At 45.6% G+C, this 27,370-nt stretch overlaps 1 protein-coding gene across 1 annotated transcript in view; it reads left to right on the top strand.

Annotated features, from left to right (window-relative positions):
* LOC146389527 (uncharacterized) overlaps positions 1 to 13,211 on the top strand; it is a 43,992-nt gene extending 30,781 nt beyond the window's left edge. Inside the window, exons 7-9 of the mRNA XM_084910695.1 lie at positions 4,535 to 4,861; positions 12,175 to 12,492; positions 12,597 to 13,211. Coding sequence (XP_084766821.1) covers positions 4,535 to 4,861; positions 12,175 to 12,492; positions 12,597 to 12,688 — 737 coding nt within the window. The 3' untranslated portion in view covers positions 12,689 to 13,211. The remainder of the gene's footprint in view (positions 1 to 4,534; positions 4,862 to 12,174; positions 12,493 to 12,596) is intronic.
* Positions 13,212 to 27,370: the final 14,159 nt, after the last annotated feature.

Raw genomic sequence — 27,370 nt, 5'->3', positions numbered from 1 at the left:
TCTTGTGTAGTTTGGGAGATGATTGGATGATGGGGTGGGTGCAGTTTTCTCTGGGGTGGAGTCGGGTGGGCTGCCCCGGACTCTGTGGGGCTGGGCAGTGCTGCTGCTGCGGGCCCCGGTCCGGATGGGCCTGGGCCTCCTTGCCCTGGTGGGTTCCAGAGCGTGGGGGTGCCTACTGGGGTCAGCGGGGGAGCTGGCCCCAGGGAGGGGCCGCTTGCCCCTCCCTTTCTTCCCTCCCCATCCTCAGCTGCCTCCCTATTCCCGCTCTACCACACCCACCCACACACGCAGGGCTTGGGGTGCAGGTATGTCACCAGGGTGCAGGGGAGGCACTCCCCCTTTGTCCCCTTCTGGCCGCCTGTGCCTCAATTTTATTCTGCAACCTAGACATCCACATTACTCACACTCTCACATAACACATACATATAGGGCCTTGGGGGTGGGCACGTTTTACAGCATCCAGAGGATGGTCGTTGTACTCCAACCCACCTCTGGCGCTGGTGCCCTACCCTCAATTTTAAATGCATTTAGACACTGAGGGTTTTCGGGAGGAGCCGTGCTGCTCTCTGAGAGGAAGCTAGTACCATGCTCTCCTGAGTTTTAAATGCACTTTAGAACAGCACACAACAACATTACATATGAGCGGGCGTAGGGAGGTTTGAGGTCTTCACTCACCCCGGTTCTGTTAGCCGTCAGGGCTGGGGGGCTGGGAGGAGGTGCTGGCCGTCAGACTGGGGTCTGGGATGCGGGGCCTCCCTGCTACTGCAGATAAGGAGGTGGTCCGCTTGCCTCCACCCCAGAGAGAAGGGTTACATCTCCTGGGTCTAGGTGCGGCTTACCCCTCTGGGGGCGGGGGTACCTGGACCTGGGATATAGAGTATGTTTGGGGAGTGCGACTGTCTGTGCAGTGTCTATTTGTGTCTGTCTACACGTTGGGTGAGTGCCGAGTATTTGGTTGTGCATATGGGGGTGGGAATGCACGTCTGTGTCCGCGTGTGCCTGTTTGTCTGTGTCTATATGTCAGGTTGGGTCTTAGACTCAACCTCTCTGGGTACATCTCAGGCCCTCTAAAGTACGGAGGCCTATCTCCCCTCACCACACTCCCTGCCGGTGGCTGATGCCCTTAGACGTTGGTGTGTTGGTGGTCCTTGTCATCTGGGGCTGGGCGCTCATGCATGTACCGGCTCACTCCTGGTGGCCGATTGGCGGGGCCGGGCGCCTGTGGCCCGGCTGGGCTCCTTCCGGGGGGTGGGATGCCCTCAGTCCTCTGGCCTCTGGGCCTGAAGCTCGGTCCTCTCTGGCACAGCTGGCTGCCGGCGGAGCCCGCGGGCACGCCACTGCAACCCCCTCTGGCCTCTGCTCCGTAGCTGCGGGGTGACCTCTCGTTTGGGGCTCTACTCAGCTCTTCCCAGGAGGGTGGCACGGTTCCGCCCCCCTTTGGTGGTCCTCCTCGGGTCCTTGTACTCTGGGGCCTCTGGATATCTGGGGCCTGGATCTCCTTCATACCTGCTTCATACCCTGGTGGACGGGGCTATGGCTCCCCACACTCCCTAGCAGATCGTTACATGGAGAAACCTTTGGAATACAAGCATGCTGATCCACACAGGTATGCACACAGGTGTACACACGGGTGTTCACAGACGCGGACTACACCTTTCTTGGCTGCTGCCTCAAAGCACATTGTGCGCTGTCTATCTTGCGTGCTGCACAATATCGTTTATTATTTAGTATCTACTGTTATCTACTGCTAGCTAGTTTATTGTGATGGTGCTGTTTTTATTATGTTGCTCTTTGTTGTTTGCTTTCTCTTCTGTTTTTTTTCTCCATACAGGTGATCCAGGCGTTTTGTTTGTTTGTTTGTTTGTTTTTTCCTTTCTTCCCCCCCTTCTCACCGTCTCTTCTCCCCTTTGGTTTTCTTTCTCTCCCTCTCTTTCTTTCATTCTTTCTCCCTGTCCTATCCCCCAGTCACGTCTGTCCCGTTTGTAGCAACTGAAAATAAAATAAATACATAATTATAATAAAGGTCAATCAAATGGACCAATATGGCAAGGCCATGATGATCCACTTGGTAAAATAAATCCGCTTGGCATCTTTCTTGGCCTTAAGACAACAATTCTGATGGCTAAAGATCCAAACGGGACACAAAAAAAAAATAAAAAATAAAAAATAAAATAAAATAAAAAAAAATAAAAAAATAAAAAAATAAAAAAATATCACACTCAACTGACTGCGTTTTATCTTCCCATTGCACTGATGGGTGGACAGTTCTTAGGTGCCTGTGCATGTTGTTTGTGGAGCCGGCTCTATATGATATCCTTTTCTTGTAGACTCTACAATCTGCCTTTGTTTTGTCAATAAGATTGAAATGGCTCCAGACTTTGCTTCTTTTCTTGGTGTCACTCATTTTCTTTACTGTACCTTTCCAATGTGACGGTGTTGTCTCTTGTTGTTGCTCCTGGCTCTCTTTCTTTCCCTCTCCCTCCTGCTCTTGTTGTGTGCTACTGCTGTTGCGAGTGTAACTACCACCCTGCCCCCTCAGCTCAGGGCTGAGCAGAGGGGGGAGGGACGCAAACGCAAGGCTCTGTTTCCCGTCTCTGCTCAGCGCAAACACAAGGGTGACTTGCAGCGTGAAGCGAAAAAAAGTGAAAGAGAGGGCAGGAGAAAGAAAAAAAAACCCCCACGGCTCCCAATAAGGAGCCGGCTCGCATCGTTCACTTCAAAGATCCGTCTCTAAGAGCCATTTCGTTCGCGACCGACCCACCACTACTGACAATACTAAAAAATATCAAAGTACTGAGCTGATACTACAGTAATCTTTGTACTGCCAAGTACTGCCATCAACCGGAGTGGGCAATCCACCCTTTTCCTGCTTAGACCATGGCCTCAAAGTTGGACGTGCTAATTCTCATTTACACTGCTTTATACTTGGCTGCGAACCGCTGCAGTGTGAGTTGGAGGCCATCAACTGAGCCAACAATATCATGCAGAGATGAGACCACCAAAGGCGCAACATCTCTAAAATTAGAAATATCCTGTCTCAGAGTGACGCTGAAAAACTAGTTCATGCATTTATTACTTCCAGGCTGGACTACTGCAATTCATTATTATCAGGATGTCCAAAAAACTCACTGAAAAGCCTTCAGCTAATCCAAAATGCTGCAGCAAGAGTACTGACAGGGACTAGAAGGAGAGAGCATATTTCTCCTGTTTTGGCTTCCCTTCATTGGCTTCCTGTTAAGTCCAGAATTGAATTCAAAATCCTGCTCCTCACATACAAGGTCTTAAATAATCAGGCCCCATCTTATCTTAATGACCTTGTAGTACCATATCACCCTATTAGAGCACTTCGCTCTCGCTCTGCAGGCCTACTTGTTGTTCCTAGAGTATTTAAAAGTAGAATGGGAGGCAGAGCCTTCAGTTTTCAGGCCCCTCTTCTGTGGAACCAGCTTCCAGTTTGGATTCGGGAGACAGAAACTATCTCTACTTTTAAGATTAGGCTTCAAACTTTCCTTTTTGCTAAAGCATATAGTTAGGGCTGGACCAGGTGACCCTGAATCCTCCCTTAGTTATGCTGCAATAGACGTAGGCTGCCGGGGGATTCCCATGATGCATTGAGTTTTTCCTTTCCAGTCACCTTTCTCACTCACTATGTATTAATAGACCTCTCTGCATTGAATCATATCTGTTATTAACCTCTGTCTCTCTTCCACAGCATGTCTTTATCCTGTCTTCCTTCTCTCACCCCAACCGGTCGCAGCAGATGGCCGCCCCTCCCTGAGCCTGGTTCTGCCGGAGGTTTCTTCCTGTTAAAAGGGAGTTTTTCCTTCCCACTGTCGCCAAAGTGCTTGCTCATAGGGGGTCATATGATTGTTGGGTTTTTCTCTGTATCTATGAAGCGCCTTGAGGCGACTTTTGTTGTGATTTGGCGCTATATAAATAAAATTGAATTGAATTGAATTGAATTGAAAGGTGAAGCTTTCCCGCTCCTGGCTACCCCTACCCATGAACACTATGAACAGAACTGGTGACAAAGAGCAACCGTGGCAAACTCCAACATGCACCGGGAACAAGTCTAATTTATTCCCAAAGTGTTTTCATGGTGTTTTCTTGGTGCTTTTACTAAAGGAAGGCTTCTATCAAATTCTTCCAAATGTTGTCAAACTGAGCTGTGTGATGAAGTGAGTGTGACAGAAACACTCAGACTGTGTTTCTCTGCTTCATCAAGTCAAATCTGGTCCTCAGAGACTGAATAAAGTCCTGTCCCACTAACAGCAGCTCCAACAGTCTGTTCACTGCTTTCTTCCTGTCAGTCTTCATCTTTCTGCTGCGTCTCCTCTTCACACTGACCACTTTCTATCTAACAGTGAGCTCCCAGTGAAGCAGAACAAATTGGAATGTATCAAATAGACATGATTTAAAGTATATTGTAATCAAATGCTAAACTGAGGTGGAGAAATACAGAAATAAGTTCTGTCAAGGCCTTACGGTCATTAGTCGCCTTTACTACAGCTCATGTTCTTTGTTGTCCTCTCAGTCCCCCAGGCGGAGGTGGATTCGAGGGTGGGGTCTGTCCAGTTGCCCTGCGAAACCACCCTTCACCTGCCTGAAGACGCTAAAGTGGAGTGGAATGATAAACAACACAGGAAGGTCCACATGTATGAGAACGGCTCTGACCAGCCTGAAGAGCAAGATCAGTTTTACGGAGACCGAACGATGATCAATGAAGACCTTCTGAAAACTGGAGACCTCAGTCTGACCCTGAAATACCCCACAGACTGGGACACCAGCACCTACACCTGCACCGTCTACAGCAGGGAGGGAAACATCCTGCTGAAGAAACAAGTGGAGCTGAAAGTCAGAGGTCAGTTCTGCAGATACAGGTCAAAGGACAGAGGTCATGTAGGAGTTTATTCTCTAAAAGTTTTTTTTTAAAATCTATTTTCAGTTCATTCACATAAAAACTGAGCCTTTAAACGAACAGACTAAGAAGACGATTAAAAATGGAGTTGAAATGATCCTTACTTCAAAATAAAAGCCTCTGTCATGATTTGAATTTGGAAAAAATCAATAGTTTTGTTAGTTTAGTCCAAATCAATGTATAAATATGTATATTGATGTAGGGGTGGGCGATATAAACGATATACGATAAAAACGATATAAATTTGGCCAACGATAGAGATTTTGACAATACCGCTCTATCGCGATAGCCTGTTTTGGTCGAAAGCATCACAGTGGCTACACCCATTATCATCTGCAAATTATGCCGGGCGACAGCAATAGCAAAGAGATGAAGCACTTTTGAAATATGGGGAAAGCCAAAAACCGTGCTTCCTCCACTTCCGTAACATTGATTCATTAATGCTGAATTCTCTCGCAGCTGCTCTATTCCCCTGTTGTTGCAGTATATTAATAACTAACCTCGTATTGTGGATGAATAATCTCACTTGTTCTCTTGACTGACGTTTGCTCTGTGTATAGCATCCTGCTATACGATTGCATTTGTCCCTGACCACCAGAATCCCTCACGTTAACTTTTATCGAGTGGAAGAAAAGTTGGCGTTCATCCTCCAGCTTCACTGTGCTAATGTTATGCTAACATAGCTGTGTCGCTAGCAATCACGTAGCACAACGTTATATACCAGGTAGTCCAACTTCAGTAACCCTGCAAACGCCACTGCTGTTTAGTTTTCTGTCTTCATTTATGTTGGAAGTGGTAGCAGAGCTGTACGTTTTAATTAGTTTCAAAAATCTCTCTGTCAGAACATGGTATGTCATGTTTAGGTGGAAACTAGCGAGCTAACTTCCTGTTAACTTCTAACTCCGTTAAATTTAATAACTTCTGTTTTCATGGATGCCTGGATGTTAAACTTAATTGTTACACCTGGTAAAGCAGCAACGCTGATGATTTTATTAAAGATGAAAGAATTTAGACCGTTTTTAACACTCAGTGTTCGTTTGACTTTGGGACCTGAAGGGACAGAGTTCTGGACCCAGATTACTCTGCGATGCTCCTCAGTACGGCAGCCGTAATGTTCTGACAATCCATCAAGCAGTGCGGCTTACCAAAGTTGTACTAAAACATTTTTTAACAGATTTCTGCACGCCAAAATCGGTTCAAGGTCAGTAAGCACAACCAGAATTCATACATAAGGCACACTCTCGATTTTTGAGAAAATTAAAGGATTTTAAGTGTGCCTTATAGTGTGGAAAATACGTTGTACAGAAGAAAATAATATATCGCGATATATATTGTTACTGCACATGCTTCAAATTATATCGCGATATGAATTTTAGGCCATATCGCCCAGCCCTATATTGATGTATAAATAAATCAATCAATAGTTAAAGCTGCTGAGATTATTCAAACACTTTAAGTCATTTGGTTGTTGTCAAATGTCAGTGTGCAGCAGCCATAAATATGAGGCTTTTATTGTGAAGTGAAAGAGTAATAAGAGTGAAAATGATGTGTTATGATCCAGAGGAGCCCATGTGGTCTTTGTGGCTGGATGAAAAGGTTTGTAGCTATCTGTAAAATATGGATAAAAACAGCTAAATTCAACCCGTAGGTCAACTAAAAAACCTTCCATGTCAGGTGATCCAACCAATGGAAACCCTAGGAAAACATTAACTTTATATATATATATATATATATATATATATATTAGGGGTGCAACGATACACAAAATTCACGGTTCGGTTCGGTTCGATACTTTGGTGTCACGGTTCGATATTTTTTCGATACAAAAAAAATGTTCATGCCTTTTTAATTTGTCATTTATTAAAATTATAAATATATATTTTAACTCAAAAGTACAGTTTTTAAATTTAACCCTAACCCTTGTGCGTGTTTTTTATTTTGACAGCGAATGCGCACCTGCGGACCACTTATGTGCAGCCCTGGTTATTTAGCTCGTCATATCGCAGCCATAGAAATTATTTTGTCCATGAAACCATAAAGCTGCACTTTCTTTTTGCCTTATAGTCTGATTTGTCATAACTTTTCCGTTTTGTGGTAAGCTTTTCTTTGGCTGTCACTTCTTCACCCTGACCTGTTTTATTTGGCTGAGCAGAACTAAAATATATATCCTGCTGCTCTTACACAGGCACTCACATAACGCTCAGCGATTCTCTGCGCGATCAACCTCTCACATGTTTAAGCTGCGGGAGATTTCACTTGTCATGTTTGCATAGTAAGCTAACGATTAATAAGACGATGTCAGAGGAATTGGTGCGCAAATTATCGTCACTCACCAATCAGTACTGTCGCTCTCTATACACAGTTTGCGCGATTGCAAAGTGAAAGCAAAAAACAAGCGCAAATTCAAACGCGATTTCAATATGTCACATATTGACAGTGGCTCACCGATGCCAATGACATAATTACCCAGCTACATTACAAGAATGCAAAAGCATTGACATATATTTTTCCTTCCTACAATAGCCCGATGGGCAGGGCAGAGATAGATTTTGGTAGCCCGACTGGAAAAATCGCTAGCCCCGGGACGTCGGGCTAGCGATATTGCGAGCCCTGTATCTGATTGAGGAATCACTCATCTTTGGAAAAGAGAGTTTATTACAGAGAAATGGCTCTTTCCAAAAGAAAAGCTATACTATACGCTTCTTCTGGGCTATATTCTCAGCAGCATATTAAACATATCAGGTCCCCATAAGGAGAATCATGTGCTAACGGCTGTCTAAATGACTCGGGTAAAGTTTGTAGCATGCATGCTTGTTGTTTTTGTCTGCTTCCACTTGTCTTTGCACTCGGATGATGTCGGCGTAAATGTGCAGTCATATTCGTTGTGTTCCCACTAGTGCTGTCAGCGTTAATCTCGTTGAAATGACGTTAACGCCACAACACGGCAAATCTCCGTTAACAAGCTACCGCGGATCACCCCATGCGTGGGGCTGGATGGCCAACACGTTAACGAGCTAACTGCGCTAACACACTAGTTCCCACCCATGTAATTGAGCATTGCGTGGCACATCCAACATACTGTTTTACTTTAGTCCATGACGGGCTTACCTTCAGGGCCATACGTCACATGAAAACTAAAATAGTTCCAAACGCCAGATCTGAATGAGGGTGGGGGAGGTTCAATTTGCCATGTTGCAAGGAGAGCTTAACTTCTGTCTCGCTAGCTTGCCCTGCGCTCTTCCTTCTGACGATGCTGTCTGTGTTGAGCGCTCAGTGGATCTGCGCTCGACAGTGCAGCCTAGGCGGAGTAGTCGAACGCAGATTCACTGAGCGCTCAACACAGACAGCGTTGTCAGAAGGAAAGTTGATAAAATAAATTACAAATTTTGTATTGTTCGATACATATGCGTACCGAACCGAAAGCACTGTATCGAACGGTTCAATATCGATACGAATATCGTTGCACCCCTAATATATATGTATATATATAAAAAAAATTCTTCATTTCACTTAAAAGTTAAATAAAGAGTTAACATTCAAAAGGCTTTTAGGGCATCTAACATGTTTTGTTTAAAGTGAGAATGCTTTTCCTCAGGCTTCTGTGTTCAGCTTCAGTAATTTCACTTTTTTCTAATGAAAAGTCACTGAGTAAAATGTCTTCTTTTCAATAATGGAACTTCAGGTGCTTCACTGCTTTTGAACACATTTGATTATGTTTTGCAGTACTGTTGCATCTATGAGAGCTTTTTTCACACAAACCTCTGAGTCTACTTCTGGAGAGGACACAGGATCAATATCACAGGAAGAGTTCAATATCACTAGAGATGAAAAATGATAACAGTAGTATTTAAAATGAAACCCTGAACAAAGTGATCAGCAATACAACCACATCCAATCACAATAACTAACAGAAGCACACTTTCCTGCTGATCAGCAGTGTTGGTCAAGTTACTTGAAAAAGGTAATCAGTAACTAATTACTGATTACTTCCCCAAAAATGTAATCCTGTTACTTTACTGATTACTTATTTTCAAAAGTAATTAGTTACTTAGTTACTTAGTTACTTTCTAAAACATAATTTATCCCCTAAATAGGTGATAAAGCAATAGATCTTTCAGCCCAATTCTACTTTTTCTGCATAATCCATCATATAAAATGTAATCAAATGGAAAAGTCTCTTTTTAAAACTTCTTTTATTAGTTTTAATGTTTTAACTTTATGCATCAAGCAAAAATTAAATTATATGCAACATTCTCTGACTGGAAGAAATTTGTTTAACATTTAAACCTATTTTCTGCACATAAAATAAAATAGTTTTGTGTGTTTACACTCACTATTTCAAATAGATGCAAGTAAAACACAGCAGAAAATAAATAAAATCAAAGACTCAGCGATCCCGTTGCTCTATTTTCACCTGTATAGCAGGAGTGGGGCAGGCGGATGTTTGCCCTGGTGCAGGTGTGCCGCAGCGGTCAGTGGAAGAATCCACGAGTTTCTCTGTGAATTTCACATTCCAGCGGCAGCGTATTTGATGCTTGCTCGGACGTTTAGGGTTTTTTTTGAGGTAAAATAATGTTTTCTTCCCACACAGTAAACAGCGGACGCTAATGTTTTTGTCACTTTTTACGGAATCAAACTCAAAGTAAGGTCAGTACATTCACGCTTTAAATGCTGCACGCTCATACTCTCTCCCGCATTCGATATATTATCCATTGTTGATCTGCACACAGCTGTTGCCACGATCGTCGCACTCGCTTACGTCATTGTCATGAGACACTCGCAAAAAAATCACGGTTTTAGTAACGCACTATTACTTTCCCGCATGCTTACGGGAAAGTAATAGTAATCTAATTACCTTTTTTGCTATAGTAATCCCTTACTTTACTCGTTACTCGAAAAGTAATCAGATTACAGTAACGCGTTACTCTTGTTCTTTCGGTTGCTAACCAGAGCTCATGCTCTTCACCATGACAGACTGGTACAATGTCCGCATTGCTGCAGCCACATCCCCAATCTCTCTCTCAATCTCCTACTTCTCTCTCTCCTCACTCGTCAACAAGACTCCAAGATACGTAAACTTCTCCACTTGGGGCAGCAACTTGTCCCCTATCTGGAGTGAGCAATCTACCCTCTTCCAGCAGAGGATCATGGCCTTATACTTGGAGGTACTTATTCTCATTCCCTCCACTTCACACTCAGCTGTGAACTGCTCCAGTCCAGTGATGGAACCACCACCCCCGAGTCTTTAGGAGGAAAGTCACCCCCCTCGTTCCTAGATTTTGGTTCCTCTACGTAAGATGTGTCAGTAGGATTAAGGGGGTCCTCAAAGCAGTCCTTCCACCGCCCAACTATACCCTAAGTTAAAGTCAGCAGTACCCCATCCCCACTGTACACTGTGCACAGCCTTCGCCTCCTGAGTTGCCTGACAGTTTGCTAGAATTGCTTCAAGGCAGTCCGAAAGTCTTGTTCCATGGCCTCTCTAAACTCCTCCCACATCTGAGTTTTTGCTCTGGCTATAGTCCAAAACACATTCTGGTGGCCTGCCAGTATCCATCTACTGTAGGAATAACCACTGTTGCCTGCCGCCTCTCACAGAGGGCAACAACCTGGACCATTCTCCAAAAGGTTGATTCTGTTCATCTGGACATAGCGTTTTCAGTGGGAGAAATGTTTTGTCACTAATTCAAGTGACTTCTTCTGTCTCAGCTGACTGCAGGTTTCCCCAATCTTAAAAAACATTACATTTGCATAATGACTGAAACTGGCCCACTGAAGGAACAATGGGCTGGGAGGTCAGTTCCTTCATCATAATTATGCAAATTCTCATGACCATTGATCAACAACCACTGATCAAAGACCACTGATTAATGGCCATGAGTACCATTCACAGAGAGTTGGGGAATGGCTGCAATCACAGCATTGTAACATGGTGGAAGATGTACCCTTAGGCCCCCTCCTCGATTCAGAGATGGTCTTTCCTTTTTCACGTAAATGGCCTCCTTGACTCCGCGCTCAAACCAGCGTTCCTCCCTGTCCAGGATGTGTACATCCTCATTCTTGAAAGAGTGTCCACTGGCCTGTAGGTGTAAATAGACTGCAGAGTCCTGGCCTGACAAAGTAGCTCTTCTGTGTTGTGCCATCTGCTTCGCCAGAGGTTGTTTGGTTTCCACGATGTAGAAATCCTGGCAACTTAACAGCGTACACTATGTTACTCTGTTTGTGTCGGGGACCCGATCCTTGGGGTGGACCAATTTTTGGCGCAGCGTGTTTTGGGGTTTAAAAGCCACAGAGACACGGTGTTTAGAAAAAATGCGTCTCAACTGCTCCGATACTCCTGACACATATGGGATCACTACAGGTTTTCGCTTGGGCAGCGGTTTTCCTTCTCTCCTGGATCGGCTGGAGCTCTCTTTAGGCGCCTACCCAGCTTTGACAAATGTTCAGCTGTGATAACCACATTTACTCAGGGCCTTCTTGAAGTGATGTTCTTCTTCTTCCCTGGCCGCTGTGTCAGGTAGAAGGTTAACCTTTCACTTTTCATATCCTCTCTGATGAATTTGATGTCTTGTTCCACCGAGTTAATGTGATCCGTGAAATGTGGTACGTCCTGAGATTTGATTTTCACCCAGGTGTCGTCCACATACCTGAACCAATGACTTGGTGGTGTTCCAGGGTAGGATAGCAAACCTGGATCAAAGTCCAGTCCCTGTCTAGGATTACTGGTTCCGGAGTCCAGGCTATGTGTTGCGATGTAATGTAATTCTAATGTAGTGTAAGGTGTAAGTGTAATTGTGCTATCACTCAGTGAATCTGCGTTCGACTACTCCGCCTAGGCTGCGCTGTCGAGCGCAGATCCACTGAGCGCTCAACACAGACAGCATCGTCAGAAGGAAAGTTGATAAAATAAATTAAAAATTTTGTATTGTTCGATACATATGCGTACCGAACCGAAAGCACTGTATCGAACGGTTCAATATCGATACGAGTATCGTTGCACCCCTAATATATATGTATATATATATATATATATGTATATATATATACACACACACACACATATATATATATATATATATATATATATATATATATATATATATATATATATATATATATATAAGCCTCTCACTTCCGCACTTCTCGTACTTATAGTACGCACTGTACGTAGTACGCATAGTGCGCGTACTTCAAGCGTGCAGACCCTGAATTGGGACACAGCCCATGTACAGCTCATGTTGTGTTTGTTGTCCTCTCAGTCTGTCAGGTGGAGGTGGAGGAGGGGGCGGAGTCTGTCCAGCTGCCCTTCAAAACCACACAGAACCTGCCTGAAGATACTAAAGTGGTGTGGTGGGACAATTCATACAGGACAGTCTACATTTATCAGAGGGGCACTGACTGGCCTGAAGAACAGGACCGGGTTTACAAAGACCGAATGAGGATGAATGAAGACCTGCTGAAAACTGGAGAACTCAGTCTGACCCTGAAATACCCCACAGAGAGAGACAGTGGAGAATACAGATGTGGAGTCTGGAGTCATGGATACATCATCAGATATAAAACAGTTCTACTTAAAGGTTTGTTGGTTTAATTATGTGTGTGTGTGTGTGTGTGTGTGTGTGCGTGTGTGTGTGTGTGTGTGTGTGTGTGTGTGTCTGACTGTCTTGTGTCTCCTCTGCAGGGAGAGTTCAGGTCCAGGATCAAACAGGGGACATCAGGAACAGAAGCAGCTCCATTGATCCGACTCCTCTGATGGCTGATCAATCAGTTTGATCTGTGTGTTCTTTGAATATTCATCAGTGATGTCAGAGTGGAGTCAGTGTGATGTTGTTGTTGTGTGTTTGAGAATTTTAGTGTCCGTGAAGGTCTCTACTGCTTTATTCTGGGTATTATTTATTTTTATGGCTTTAAATTATTAATAAATAATAATTTAATCATTCATTTATTAAATGCGCTTTAGTTGTTTTTTTTAAACCTTTTGTCTTGTCATTCTGCCAGTTTTTTGTGAAGCACTTTGAACAGCACTAACCTGCATGAAAGGTGCTGTACAAATAAAACATACTTTTCAAATCTGCAATATATTGTTTTCATGCAGCTTGTCTTCACATTCATCGTCATTCTGATGATGAGAGAGAAGTTTGTTTTGAGTTTTAGGCAGTGATGTGTTGTCCTCAAAGTTCATAATCAACCTTCAGTACTGTGAAAAAACATGCTGCAATCTGCTCTACAAATATAAATCTATACATTTCTGTTGATTATATTCAATAAATATTTAAATAAATGTGTTTAAAGGCAATTCTTGTCATTTGTTTATTGGGAAATTCTCTCGGGTCCTTCAGATACTTTTTTTTTGAGAAAATTACCTATTTACTTACTAAGTGCTTACTGAGGGCTTACTGAGTGTATCACAGACTACATAACTTTCTGCACCCACTCCATTGTTCCAGCTCAGACTGTTCATTGTTACCCAAATAACAAGCCGTGGGTGACTAAGGACATCAAAGCCCTCCTCAACGACAAGAAGAGGGCTTTCAGAGGGGGCAATAAAGAGGAGGTGAGGAAGGTCCAGGTGTTACTAAAGGACAAGATCAGAGAGGCTAAGGACAATTACAGGAGGAAGCTGGAGTGGAAACTCCAGCAGAACAGCATGAGAGAGGTGTGGAGGGGCATGAAGACCATCACTGGATTCAGGCCAACCAACAGCAGGGGAGCTGAGGGAGGCGAGGATAGAGCTAATGAGTTGAATTTCACACCCCCACAACCTCACCTGTAGTCAGCCTGGAATCCAGAGCCACACCACTGTGCCAGCCTCTCTCTTCACATGGCACTGTTGCCTCCTGTGAGATTCCTGACACCCCTCCCCCACCCATCACCTTCACTCAATACCAGGTTGAGATGCAAATGAGGAGACTCCACTCAGGCAAGTCTGCTGGACCAGACGGAGTGAGTCCCCTCGTCCTCAAGACCTGTGCCCCCCCCAGCTGTGTGGAGTCTTTCATAAACTCTTTATGCTGAGTCTGCAGAGGGTCCCAGTGATGTGGAAGACATCATGCCTCGTCCCTATTCCAAAGACGCCACGTCCCAGTGGCCCCCAGGATTACAGGCCCGTGGCACTGACCTCCCACATCATGAAGACCCTGGAAAGGCTCATCCTGGACCAGCTGCGACCCATTGTCAGACCACCTCTGGATCCCCTTCAGTTTGCTTATCAGCCTCGTCTCGGAACTGAGGACGCCATCATCTACCTGCTCAATTGTGTCTACACCCATCTGGACCAGCTGGCAAGCACTGTGAGGGTCATGTTTTTTGACTTTTCTAGTGCTTTCAATACCATCAGGCCGACCCTCCTGGGTGATAAGTTAGCAGCGATGCAGGTGGATGCTTCTCTGGTGTCCTGGATTGTTGATTACCTGACAGGAAGACCACAATATGTACGTCTCCCACAGTGTGTGTCTGACAAGATAATCAGCAACACAGGGGCACCACAGGGGACTGTCCTCTCCCCCTTCCTCTTAACCCTCCACACCACAGACTTCAGCCACTGCACAGAGACCTGCCATCTTCAGAAGTTTTCTGATGACTCTGTGGTGGTTGGATGCATCAGCAGGTTCAAGGTTCAAGGTTCTTTATTTGTCACATGCATAGTTATACAAGTATAACACACAGTGAAATGTAACCTGACACGCTCCTCGACATGTGCAAAAATGGGGAAGGGGGGGGGGGTAGAGGAAGGACATTATATATATACATTGGGTGAATGTGCGGTAGTAGCAGCAAGCAGGTGAATTCTGTACATTAATATGAATAGACATCTGACTATTTTACAGAATAGACAATATAAACATATTTAAAATTAAAGGAATTTGGAATGTACATTGTGCCTTGGTTTAGAGTGTCTGGAAGAGAGTCCTGTCTCAGTCAGTTATAGATGATGTGAGAGGGCGGGTGTGTGTGTTTAGGGCCCGGATGGCTTGGGGATAGAAGCTCCTCTTGAGTCTCTCTGTCCTTGCCCGGGTGATGCGGAACCTTCTACCAGATTGCAGAAGTTGGAACAGTTTGTTGCCAGGATGGGACGGGTCCTTCAGTATCTGCGCTGCTCTAGTCCGGCATCTCCTGGTGTAGGTGTCCTGAAGCGGGGGGAGAGCAATCCTGCAGCAGCGTTCTGCTGTACGGATCACTCTCTGGAGAGCTTTTTGGTCCTTCACACAGCTGTTCCCAAACCACGATGTCATGTTCTGTGTGAGGATGCTCTCCACAGCGTCTGTATAGAAAATCCTGAGGATCTTTGGAGAGACCCTGAACTTCCTCAGTTGTCGTAGGTGATACAGGCGCTGTCTAGCCTTTTTGGTCTGGACCTGAATGTGGGCAGCCCATGTCAGGTCTGAGGAGATGTGGACACCAAGATACTTGAAGGACTGCACCCTCTCCACTGGAGCTCCACTGATGATAATGGGCTTGTAGTCTCTGTGCTGACTCCTTCTGAAGTCCACCACCAGCTCCTTGGTCTTGCCGACGTTCAGCTGGAGGTGGTTGTCCTGGCACCATGATGCCAGATTCTTCACTTCGTCCATGTAGGCCGCCTCATCGTTGTTGGAGATGGCACCCAACACCACTGTGTCGTCAGCAAACTTCACAATGGTGTTGGAGCCATGGGTGGCCACACAGTCTGAAGTGTAGAGGGAGTAGAGCAGTGGCGAGAGGACACATCCCTGTGGTGCTCCTGTGTTGATGGTGACGCATCTACCCACCCTCACCACCTGAGTTCTGCCAGTGAGGAAGTCCAACACCCATGCACAGAGACGGCTGTTGAGTCCCAGATCCCTGAGCTTTGTGAACAGTCTGCAGGGCACTATTGTGTTAAACGCTGAACTGTAATCAACAAACAGCATTCTCACATAGTTACCCTGTTTCTTGTCCACGTGGCTGAGGGTGGTGTGCAGGACGTGGGCGATGGCATCCTCTGTGGATCTGTTGGATCAGTAGGCGAACTGCAGCGGATCTGTGGTGTCTGGGATGGAGGAGGAGATGATGTTCTTCAGCAGCCTCTCAAACACCTTCATTACTACCGAGGCCAGTGCAACTGGCCGGTAATCATTCAGGGATGAGGGTTTGCTGTTCTTGGGCACAGGGATGATGGTGGATCTTTTGAAGCATGTGGGGACCACAGACTTCGCCAGGGACTCGTTGAAGATGTAAGTGAACACACCTGCTAGCTGGTCAGCACAGCAGACGGCCGGTGATGCCGTCTGGCCCCGCCGCTTTCCTTGTGTTCACTCTCCTCAATGCCGCTCGGACGTCATGCTCCGCGATGCAGGTCACCGGTCTCTCGCTGATGACGTCACTGTCTTCGGTAGTCAGGCGGTAGATAGCATTAGCCGCCTGGCTAACCTCGAAATGGGCGTAGAACTGATTCAGCTCGTTGGTGAATGCAGAGTCGGCGTTGATCAGCGCAGTGTCCCTGGCTTTGTAGTCCGTAATGGTGCGTAGTCCGTGCCACATACTCCGTGTGTCGCCCTGGTGGAAGCGGGACTCCACACACTCCCGGTACCGGCGTTTGTCATCTCTCACCGCGCGCCGCACGCCGTATGAGGCCGCTTTGTAGGCGCTCATATCACCAGTGGCCAGACCCGCATTGTAGGTGGCGGTCCTGGTCCTGGCGTTTACTGCAGTGCGGATCGATCTGTCCATCCACGGTTTCTGGTTTGGGAATGTGGTGACTCTCGCAGTGGGGATAATCTCCTCCGCTAGCATATTGACGAAGCATACTGCTACTTCTGTAAACTCGTTGATGTCGACTGCGCATGCTCTGAACATGTCCGAGTCGACGTCGTTGAGTGCGTCCTGTAGCGTAGCTTCTGATTGGGCAGACCACCGTTTTACCTCCCTCGTGGTTACTTCTTCCCTCCGTATGTTTTGTTTATACTGGGGAATGAGGAAGATGGCGTTGTGGTCAGACTTCCCAAAAGCCGGGTGTGAGACAGCTTTGTAGCCCTGCTTGTATGGCGTGTAGCAGTGATCCAAAATTCGATCCCCCCTCGTTGGACACGAGACATGCTGGTAAAAGTCTGGCATGACTTGTCTGAGGTTCGCTTTATTAAAGTCTCCTGCTACAATGAGTGCTGCTCCCGGGTCCTTGTTTTGAAGCGAACTCAGCACATCATGTAATTCAGACAAAGCCATACCTGTGTCCGCTTGGGGTGGGATGTAGACCACCGTGGCGATGACCGAGGTGAACTCACGGGGCAGATAGAAAGGGCGGCACTTAATGCTCAGGAATTCCAGATGTGGCGAGCAGCCGCTGGAAAGAGTAGAAATGCTCCTGGCATCACACCACTTTCTGTTTACCATGAAACACACTCCTCCAACTTTGGTTTTGTTCGACTCTGCCATTCTGTCCGCGCGGAGCACAAAGAATGAATCCGACGGAGTTACGGCCTGGTCCAGCACGGTGGGGGTCAGCCATGTCTCCGTGAAGCACTGAATGTTGCAGTCCCTCATGTCACGTTGGAAGGTGACTCTTGCTCTTAGGTCATCGAGCTTGTTCTCCATGGATTGTACGTTGGCCAGTAGGGTACTGGGCAGTGGTGTGCGATGCGCCTGCTGTCTCAGTCTGTTCCTAATGCCAGCGCGTTTCCCCCGGTGCTTCTTTGTTCTGCGCCTCGGATGAGCGGCCCGTCCTTTGTTGTTCTCTGCGCCGCGTAGAATCTCTGGCGGCCAGGATGGGTCGGGTTTAAAAGTGTCCAAGATTAGATGTGCAACCTTGTCACCGATGTTTACAAGTGATCTGCTGTCGTATACTATAAGACTAGAGGATTTTGGAATGTAAACCAGAGCAAAAAATAAGTAAAAAACAAGAAAAGTGGATAGTCGGAGCGGAGCGATCAGGAAGGCGTCTGGACGTGGCCGCCCCATCTTCTCTCCACAGGGATGATGAGACAGACTACCGGGCTGTGGTCGACTCCTTTATCACGTGGTGTGAGCAGAATCATCTGCAGCTCAACGTGGCAAAGACCAAGGAATTGATAGTGGACTTCAGGAAGACCAGGAAACACTTGACCCCTGTTTCAATCCAGGGGGTCAGTGTTGACATTGTGGAGGACTATAAATACCTTGGAGTATACATTGACAATAAACTGGACTGGGCTAAAAACACCACAGCACTTTACAGAAAGGGCCAGAGTCGTCTCTATTTTTTGAGGCGACTGAGGTCCTTCAACATCTGCCAGAAAATGCTCAGGTTTTTTTTATGAGTCTGTTGTGGCCAGTGCGATCCTCTATGCTGTTGCATGCTGGGGGAGCAGGCTGAGGGTCGCAGATGCCAACAGACTCGATAAACTGATCCGTAAGGCCAGTAATGTTGTGGGGATGGAGCTGGACTCCCTCAAGGTGGTGTCGGAGAGACGGATGTTGTCCAAGATAAAGACAATGTTGGATAACACCTCCCACCCACTCCATGACATGCTGGTCAGTCACAGGAGCACGTTCAGTGAAAGACTGAGATTACCGAAAAGCACCACTGAATGACACAGGAAATCTTTCCTGCCTGTGGGCTTCTCTCTGTATCCACTCATCCACTTAACACACTGTTTACTGCTACAGCTACACGTTTCTTTTTCAGCTATTTATTAATAAGTGACTTTATGTATATATATGCCTGTATATATTGTACTATTCTTAGTTAGTGTATTGTCTGTCTTGTTAATGTTTGTTTATAATGGAGCACTAACAAAAAATAATTTCCCCCAGGGATCAATAAAGTATTCTGATTCTGATGATTCTGATTCTGATTTATGGTTTCATTCCAAACTTGGGCAATAAATGTCTCCTCATATTTACCAGCTCCTCTCTGTCACTGCCCTCATCCTCACACACACCTGGGAATGTGACAACATACACACGTAAGCTGTGTCCCAATTCATGGGCTGCACACTTTGGAGTACAAGGCCTTCACGGTCTATGTGGGCCAGGTACTCCAAAGAGCGAGAAGGGTGGAAGTGCGAGGCTGTGAAATGGGACGGTCTAGCCTTCGTCGCGATGCTCAGGTTGCCTAGCAACCATGATTCAAAAAGCGAGAAACGTTTTATACACCATTGTTTGACAGAGTGAAGGGAAAAAAACAGCACCATTTGTTGGTCATTTGTTTTTTTTATGAGATGTTTTGGCCTAGCATTCTGGAGCACTTCTGTTGTCTTTTGTACATGCTATGGAGTTTTTACACGTTTTGGAGTTTGTACGTGCTTCAGGGTTCGTAACTGTTTTGAAGTTTGTACGTGCTTTGTCTCTAGGGGCCACCGTAAATATACTTTTATTTATTCACTCCACATAAAATGTAATAAAAAATATCATATAATACAAAAAACAACTATTTACATTTCAACTTTTAATTATTTAAATTTTCAGCTTTTTCCTTTTAAACAAATTTAAAGTGAAACAAAACACTGCAAACCACAACACAATTAAATATAAATTAAAATATGAAAACAAAAAGAAGATGCACATCCTCTGTCATATGGGCCTGCATGAATAAACTTTCTGTATCCTTTATCATCTGGGGGGGGGGGGGATACCTTCAGTCTTCTCTTCAAAATCCTTCAACAAAGAGGACATTCTTGTTTCCAGGGCAGCTACTGATTTGAGTTTCGGAATGATACCGGCTTCCCATTTTCGTAAAAAGAGATCCGCCTTTCCTCCTGTAAGCTTGCCTCCTGTAAGCTTGCCTCCTGTAAGCTTCTGTAGGTAAGCTTCCACATCAAGCTAATTTCTTATTTTGTCTGTCTGCGGTTTGTCCTGTAGAGCTTTTTTGCTGAAAATAGTAGTGATGTGTCGGTCGCGAACGAAATGGCTCTTAGAGCCTAATCTTTGACGTGAACGATGCGAGCCGGCTCCTTATCGCGAGCCGTGGGTTTTTTTTTTCCCTTCTCTCACCCTCTCTCTCTCTCTCTCTCGCACTTTTTTTCTGCTTCACTCCGCATGCGAGCCTTGTGCTTTGCGCGGGGAAGAGGGGGGAGGGGCGGTAGTTACACTGGCAGTAGCACAGGAACAGAGCGGGAGGGAGAGAGAGAGAAAGAGAGCCAGGGACAACAACGTCACATTAGAAAGGTATAGTAATCATCCACAACGATTTTCAGTTGTGGATGATAAAAGATTCAGAAAGTTTATTCATGCAGGTCCATATGACAGAGAATGTGCATCTTCTTTTTGTTTTCATATTTTCATTTATATTTAATTGTGTTGTGGTTTGCAGTGTTTTGTGTTGTTTCATTTTAAATTTGTTTAAAAGGAAAAAGCTGAAAATTTAAATAGTTAAAAGTTGAACTGTGACTAGTTGGCTTTTGTATTATATGATTTATTTATTACATTTTATGTGGAGTGAATAAATAAAAGTATATTTACGGTGGCCCCTACAGACAAAGCACGTACAAACTTCAAAACACGTAAAAACTCAGAAGGACGTACAAAACACAACAGAAGTGCTCCAGGATGCTAGGGCGCAGTATTGAGCTTTTGTTACCTAGTGGCTACACAAGCCAGCAAGTACCAACGACCGGATTTGGTGTGTGGTAGTAACAGGTAAATTAACTTTTGTTTTTTAATTATTTAAATATATATGAGTGTTTGTGTATAAATACACAAACAATACACATATTCACTAGGAGCTCATAAACATACCTCCAAATGTATGCACTCCTGTTACATACTTTATATGCAAAACACAACTGTTGAGTCTGTGCCTCCGCAGGCCCCACTAGTTTAGAAACTTATTCTCGTGAAGGACGAAGACAAGACAGAACATCTTTTACTCGCTAGCGAGGGAAGGCTTGTTGGAACCAGGCTCCTGGAGCTTAACGCTCCTCACCTGTCTCCAGCCCAACTCCTTCAAAGACCAGCCCTCCTCGTAGCCTTTTATTCATGTGAGTGAAGTTGGTCCCCCCACCTTCTTCAAATCCAACAAAAGTGGTATCAAACGTTTGTGCTACGTTTGTATGGAACGCCAGGACTGTGTGTGTCTCTGACTGTCTTGTGTCTCCTCTGCAAAGAGAGTTCAGGTCCAGGATCAAACAGGGGACATCAGGAACAGAAGCAGCTCCATTGATCCGACTCCTCTGACGGCTGATCAATCAGTTTGATCTGTGTGTTCTTTGATTATTGATCAGTGATGTCAGAGTGGAGTCAGTGTGATGTTGTTGTTGTGTGTTTGAGACTTTTAGTGTCCATGAAGGTCTCTGCTGCCGTAGATCCTCTGAACTGTGACAGAGGTCTCACTCTGGAGGAAACTCTCAGCACTTTCCAGCAGCTCCTCCATCATGGAGGACGTTCCCTCACTGTAACAGGTGGAGGAGAGAGGAGAGGAAGCACAGGTGGATCCTCTGAGGAAGAGGAGCGTTCCTACAAACCACATGATCACATGACCAGAGGACAAGCATGTGCAGAAACACATTAAAGTCAGCCTGTAAACACGTTTGTGTAAATTCTAGTCGTGTTTTTCTGTTACATTCAAATAAAAGCAGAGAAAGCAGAACAAATGCTGAAGCTGTCTGTGTGAAATAAAGGAGTTAAAGTACACACACACACACACACACACACATCTGTCTCCAGCAGCTGTCTGAGCTGCAGTCTGTATTGTGTGTGTAATATCTTCATATGTTTCTAATATTACAGTTTTATCTTCAGGTGTAAAATCAGCTGCTCTGCTGTCTTATCCCCTGATCCTGTGTGATTGATTCGATCCTGCAAACGCCACAAATTTCATTTCAGCTTTTATTTGAAAGCCAGCGAGTAAAAGGATCAGCGATAGTTTTCAGAGCGATGCCAAAGCTTGGGTTCCTCTCCTACAGCAGCTTTTCTTTTCTTTCTTTTCTCTCCCTGTGAAATACAGCAGCTGGACCTTTAGCTGCAACACACTGTGAGACAAACTGCACACAAACAGTTTGTGTGTTTGCTGATGTTTGTTGAGCTGATAGAAACGCTGCATTTGAAATTAGCTGACACTTCAAAAACGTTCCTCCCTTTATGCTCGCTGCTCTTCAGCAGGGCTAGCTAGATGCTAAAGTAGCGCTAACACAACTTCCAGCAGGGGTGGGCAACTCCACACCTGCAGGACCGGTGTCCTGCAGGTTTTAGACATCACCCTGGGTCAAGACACCTGAATCAAATGATTAGTTTATTGCCAGGCCTCTGGAGAACAACGAGACATGTTGAGGTGTTAATTTACCAATTTGAATCAGCTGTGATCAATCAAGGACGCATCTAAAACCTAAAAATCTAAAACCTTTTCTTCTTCCTTCTATTTCAATTCTCAAATCATGTTTTCTTAACCTGTAGTTCTGCCTTACTGTTTTTAAGTCTAAACTCCTGGAAAGTCAGCATATAGCATATAGCTATCAAAGTCTTCCTTCCTACTCCCTCCCTGACAACTCTCAGCCTCATTATGGTCTCTGTGCTCTCTACCCGCCTACAACAGCATGAGCCTTACTGCAGTCTCTTTCTCTCTATTGTCTGTGCAACTCTCAGCCTTTTGCTGTGTCCCTGCCAGAGATGGGCAGTAACCCGTTACTTGTAACGCGTTACTGTAATCCGATTACTTTTTTCAAGTAACGAGTAAAGTAAGGGATTACTATTGCAAAAACGGTAATTAGATTACCGTTACTTTCCCGTAGGAACGCTGCGTTACTGCGTTAGTAAAACCGTGATTTTCTTGCGAGAATGTCTCATGACAGTGACGTAAGCGAGTGCGACGTGCGTGACAACAGCTGTGTGCAGATCAACAATGGATCATATATCGAGTGGGGAGAGAGTATGAGCGTGCAGCGTTTAAAGCGTGGAAGTACTGACCTTACTTTGAGTTTGATTCCATAAAAAGTGACAAAAACATTAGCGTCCGTTGTGCGTGGGAAGAAAACTTCTTTTTACAGCGAAAAAACCCCTAAACTTCCAAGCAAGCACCGAGTAGCTACGACGTAATGGGAAACTCACAGAGAAACTCGCGGATTCTTCAACTGACCGCTGCGGCACACCTGCACCAGTTTGCTCTATTTTCACCTGCTTTACATGTGAAAATAGAGCAAAAGGACCGCTAGTCTTTGACTTTATTTATTTTCTGCTGTGTTTTACTTGCATCTATTTGAAAGACTGAGTGTAAACACACACACAAAAAAATTATGTGCTGGAATGTGCAGAAAATAGGTTTAAATATTAAACAAATTTCTTCCAGTCAGAGAATGTTGCATATAATTAAATTTTTGCTTGATGCATAAAGTTAAAAGATTAAAACTAATAAAACAAGTTTTAAAAAGAGACTTTTCCATTTGATTACATTTTGTATGATGGATTATGTAGAAAAAGTAGAATTGGGCTAAAAGATCTATCGCTTTATCACCTATTCAGGTTGTAAATCGTGTTTTTAAAAAGTAACTAAGTAACTAAGTAACTAAGTAATTAATTACTTTTGAAAATAAGTAATCAGTAAAGTAACAGGATTACTTTTTTGGGGAAGTAATCAGTAATTAGTAAACTGATTACTTTTTTCAAGTAACTTGACCAACACTGGTCCCTGCTCTGTCAGCCAAAAGCAGCCCCAAGCCTTGACGTAGCCCAGGGGTCTCAAACTCCAGTCCTCGAGGGTTGGTGTCCTGCAAATTTTCGATGTGTCCCTTTTGCAACACACCTAAATACAATTAGTAGGCCATTAGTAAGACTCTATAGAACTTGACTGCATGCTGAGGTGGCCATTCAGCCTTTTGATTCATGTTACAGCAGCTCATGAGTGAGTGAATGAACATGGTGCAATAAAAGTACTTTAAGAAGTACATTTTTCCAAACACATTTACTTAAATTTACTTGATTAGGGTTAGGGGTTGCCACTTCAGTTCCAGTGTGACATACATGTGACACACATACCTGTGACAGACTGGCATGCTGTACAGATTATACCCTGCCTCTCGCCCCATGGTAGCTGGGATAGGTTTCAGTGCCTCCATGACTGTAACAGGGATGAATGGAGGAGAATTGATTATTGATGAACACATTTCCTAAGGTGATTCATGTTTTCTATAAAAGCACTTAATGTTTGGTAGCCCCAGTTTCATTTATCCAGTATATCCACCATCTCTCTTCTGCACTGTCTCTCTCTTCTGTTCAAGTAGTCTCAGCCTCGAATATGTTGCAGGACACTCGGACATGTTGCTATGTCAGAAGATACTAAATTGTAATGGAAAAGCAGTCCGAGTCGAGTCGTGGCGAGGCTGGAGATGGTCCTCAGGAAAGGTTATCCACAGAAGATTGGAAGTTGAAGACTGTTAGACAATCATGAACCATCTAAAAAGAGGAAGAAAGTCAGTGTTATCAAAATTAAACCAAACAAAACAGGTAAGACAGGTAGATGGCGAGCAAGGGTTCCATCTTCTGTTTTTATCCTGATGTCCATGAACATGAACACTGTCCCTGTCAAATAAATCCAGATACAAAGATCAGATCTACTGAGCATCATCAGCGTGTCAGCTGCTAACTGCATCTTCAAATAAATAAATGTGTCTGATCAGCGGTGATAAGAGGAGAGACGCTGAGCGAGTGAAACTTTAAAAACTGACTGAAAAAAATTCTTCTTGGCTTCATTTTTTCTTTCAGTCTTAAAAAACTTTCATTTCATGATTTTGAGTAAATATGAGACATTTGAAGACCTTCATTTATTTGAATTTCAGAGTTTTTAGTGAGCCACAGCAGCCCTGAATAAAAACTTGAATTACTTACTGAGCTGCTGCAGTTTCCTGCTGCGTCCACTGGGTGTCAGTAAAGCTGCAGGTGTCTCACCTGTGAGTTCAGTAGTGGGGGAAACAGTCCAATTGGTACCTCCTCCTCCAAAACTTTAGTGTAAGATTTACACATCCTTGATCCTCCTGGTTCCTTTTCTTGGTTCCCTGTTTTCGATCACCTACAAATCACCTATAGGTGACATCCCGAGGACCCCAGAGTGGGTCACCTATGCCTTTTCCCACAGCCTGATAGAGGAGAGTCTGATATTTACTGTTATTAATATACAAAGTGGAGATTATCTGGGTTTTTTTCTTCTGTGGAACAGTTTGGCTGAGCCTCCCGTCTGTCCAAGCTGCAGCTTTTCATCATTTGTCTTTTTTTTTTTTTTTTTTTTTTTTTTTTGTGTCCCGTTTGGATCTTTAGCCATCAGAATTGTTGTCTTAAGGCCAAGAAAGATGCCAAGCGGATTTATTTTACCAAGTGGATCATCATGGCCTTGCCATATTGGTCCATTTGATTGACCTTTATTATAATTATGTATTTATTTTATTTTCGGTTGCTACAAACGGGACAGACGTGACTGGGGGATAGGACAGGGAGAAAGAATGAAAGAAAGAGAGGGAGAGAAAGAAAACCAAAGGGGAGAAGAGATGGTGAGAAGGGGGGGAAGAAAGGAAAAAACAAACAAACAAACAAACCAAACGCCTGGATCACCTGTATGGAGAAAAAAAACAGAAGAGAAAGCAAACAACAAAGAGCAACATAATAAAAACAGCACCATCACAATAAACTAGCTAGCAGTAGATAACAGTAGATACTAAATAATAAACGATATTGTGCAGCACGCAAGATAGACAGCGCACAATGTGCTTTGAGGCAGCAGCCAAGAAAGGTGTAGTCCGCGTCTGTGAACACCCGTGTGTACACCTGTGTGCATACCTGTGTGGATCAGCATGCTTGTATTCCAAAGGTTTCTCCATGTAACGATCTGCTAGGGAGTGTGGGGAGCCATAGCCCCGTCCACCAGGGTATGAAGCGGGTATGGAGGAGATCCAGGCCCCAGATATCCAGAGGCCCCAGAGTACAAGGACCCGAGGAGGACCACCAAAGGGGGGGGGAACCGTGCCACCCTCCTGGGAAGAGCTGAGTAGAGCCCCAAACGAGAGGTCACCCCGCAGCTACGGAGCAGAGGCCAGAGGGGGTTGCAGTGGCGTGCCCGCGGGCTCCGCCGGCAGCCAGCTGTGCCAGAGAGGACCAAGCTTCAGGCCCAGAGGCCAGAGGCCTGAGGGCATCCCACCCCCCGGAAGGAGCCCAGCCGGGCCACAGGCGCCCGGCCCCGCCAATCGGCCACCAGGAGTGAGCCGGTACATGCATGAGCGCCCAGCCCCAGATGACAAGGACCACCAACACACCAACGTCTAAGGGCATCAGCCACCGGCAGGGAGTGTGGTGAGGGGAGATAGGCCTCCGTACTTTAGAGGGCCTGAGATGTACCCAGAGAGGTTGAGTCTAAGACCCAACCTGACATATAGACACAGACAAACAGGCACACGCGGACACAGACGTGCATTCCCACCCCCATATGCACAACCAAATACTAGGCACTCACCCAACGTGTAGACAGACACAAATAGACGCTGCACAGACAGTCGCACTCCCCAAACATACTCTATATCCCAGGTCCAGGTACCCCCGCCCTCAGAGGGGCAAGCCGCACCTAGACCCAGGAGATGTAACCCTTCTCTCTGGGGTGGAGGCAAGCGGACCACCTCCTTATCTGCAGTAGCAGGGAGGCCCCGCATCCCAGACCCCAGTCTGACGGCCAGCACCTCCTCCCAGCCCCCCAGCCCTGACGGCTAACAGAACCGGGGTGAGTGAAGACCTCAAACCTCCCTACGCCCGCTCATATGTAATGTTGTTGTGTGCTGTTCTAAAGTGCATTTAAAACTCAGGAGAGCATGGTACTAGCTTCCTCTCAGAGAGCAGCACGGCTCCTCCCGAAAACCCTCAGTGTCTAAATGCATTTAAAATTGAGGGTAGGGCACCAGCGCCAGAGGTGGGTTGGAGTACAACGACCATCCTCTGGATGCTGTAAAACGTGCCCACCCCCAAGGCCCTATATGTATGTGTTATGTGAGAGTGTGAGTAATGTGGATGTCTAGGTTGCAGAATAAAATTGAGGCACAGGCGGCCAGAAGGGGACAGAGGGGGAGTGCCTCCCCTGCACCCTGGTGACATACCTGCACCCCAAGCCCTGCGTGTGTGGGTGGGTGTGGTAGAGCGGGAATAGGGAGGCAGCTGAGGATGGGGAGGGAAGAAAGGGAGGGGCAAGCGGCCCCTCCCTGGGGCCAGCTCCCCCGCTGACCCCAGTAGGCACCCCCACGCTCTGGAACACACCAGGGCAAGGAGGCCCAGGCCCATCCGGACCGGGGCCCGCAGCAGCAGCACTGCCCAGCCCCACAGAGTCCGGGGCAGCCCACCCGACTCCACCCCAGAGAAAACTGCACCCACCCCATCATCCAATCATCTCCCAAACTACACAAGACAATAGACACCCAGGTTGAGTTCATTCTCCCCCTCTCCTATATCTTTCCCCCCACCTGCAGAGTGAGCTCCTGTAGTGAGGAGACCACCTGCAAAGATGTAACAACCTCCCCACCAGTTAGAGAGCCCCCTAGTTGGGCCGATGCACCAGAGGTCCCCTGC

Source organism: Perissodus microlepis, chromosome 3 (genome assembly GCF_051167445.1).
Source record: "Perissodus microlepis isolate ML-2025 ecotype Zambia chromosome 3, ASM5116744v1, whole genome shotgun sequence".
NCBI lineage: Eukaryota > Metazoa > Chordata > Actinopteri > Cichliformes > Cichlidae > Perissodus > Perissodus microlepis.
This window is presented reverse-complemented; position numbering and strand designations above follow the sequence as displayed.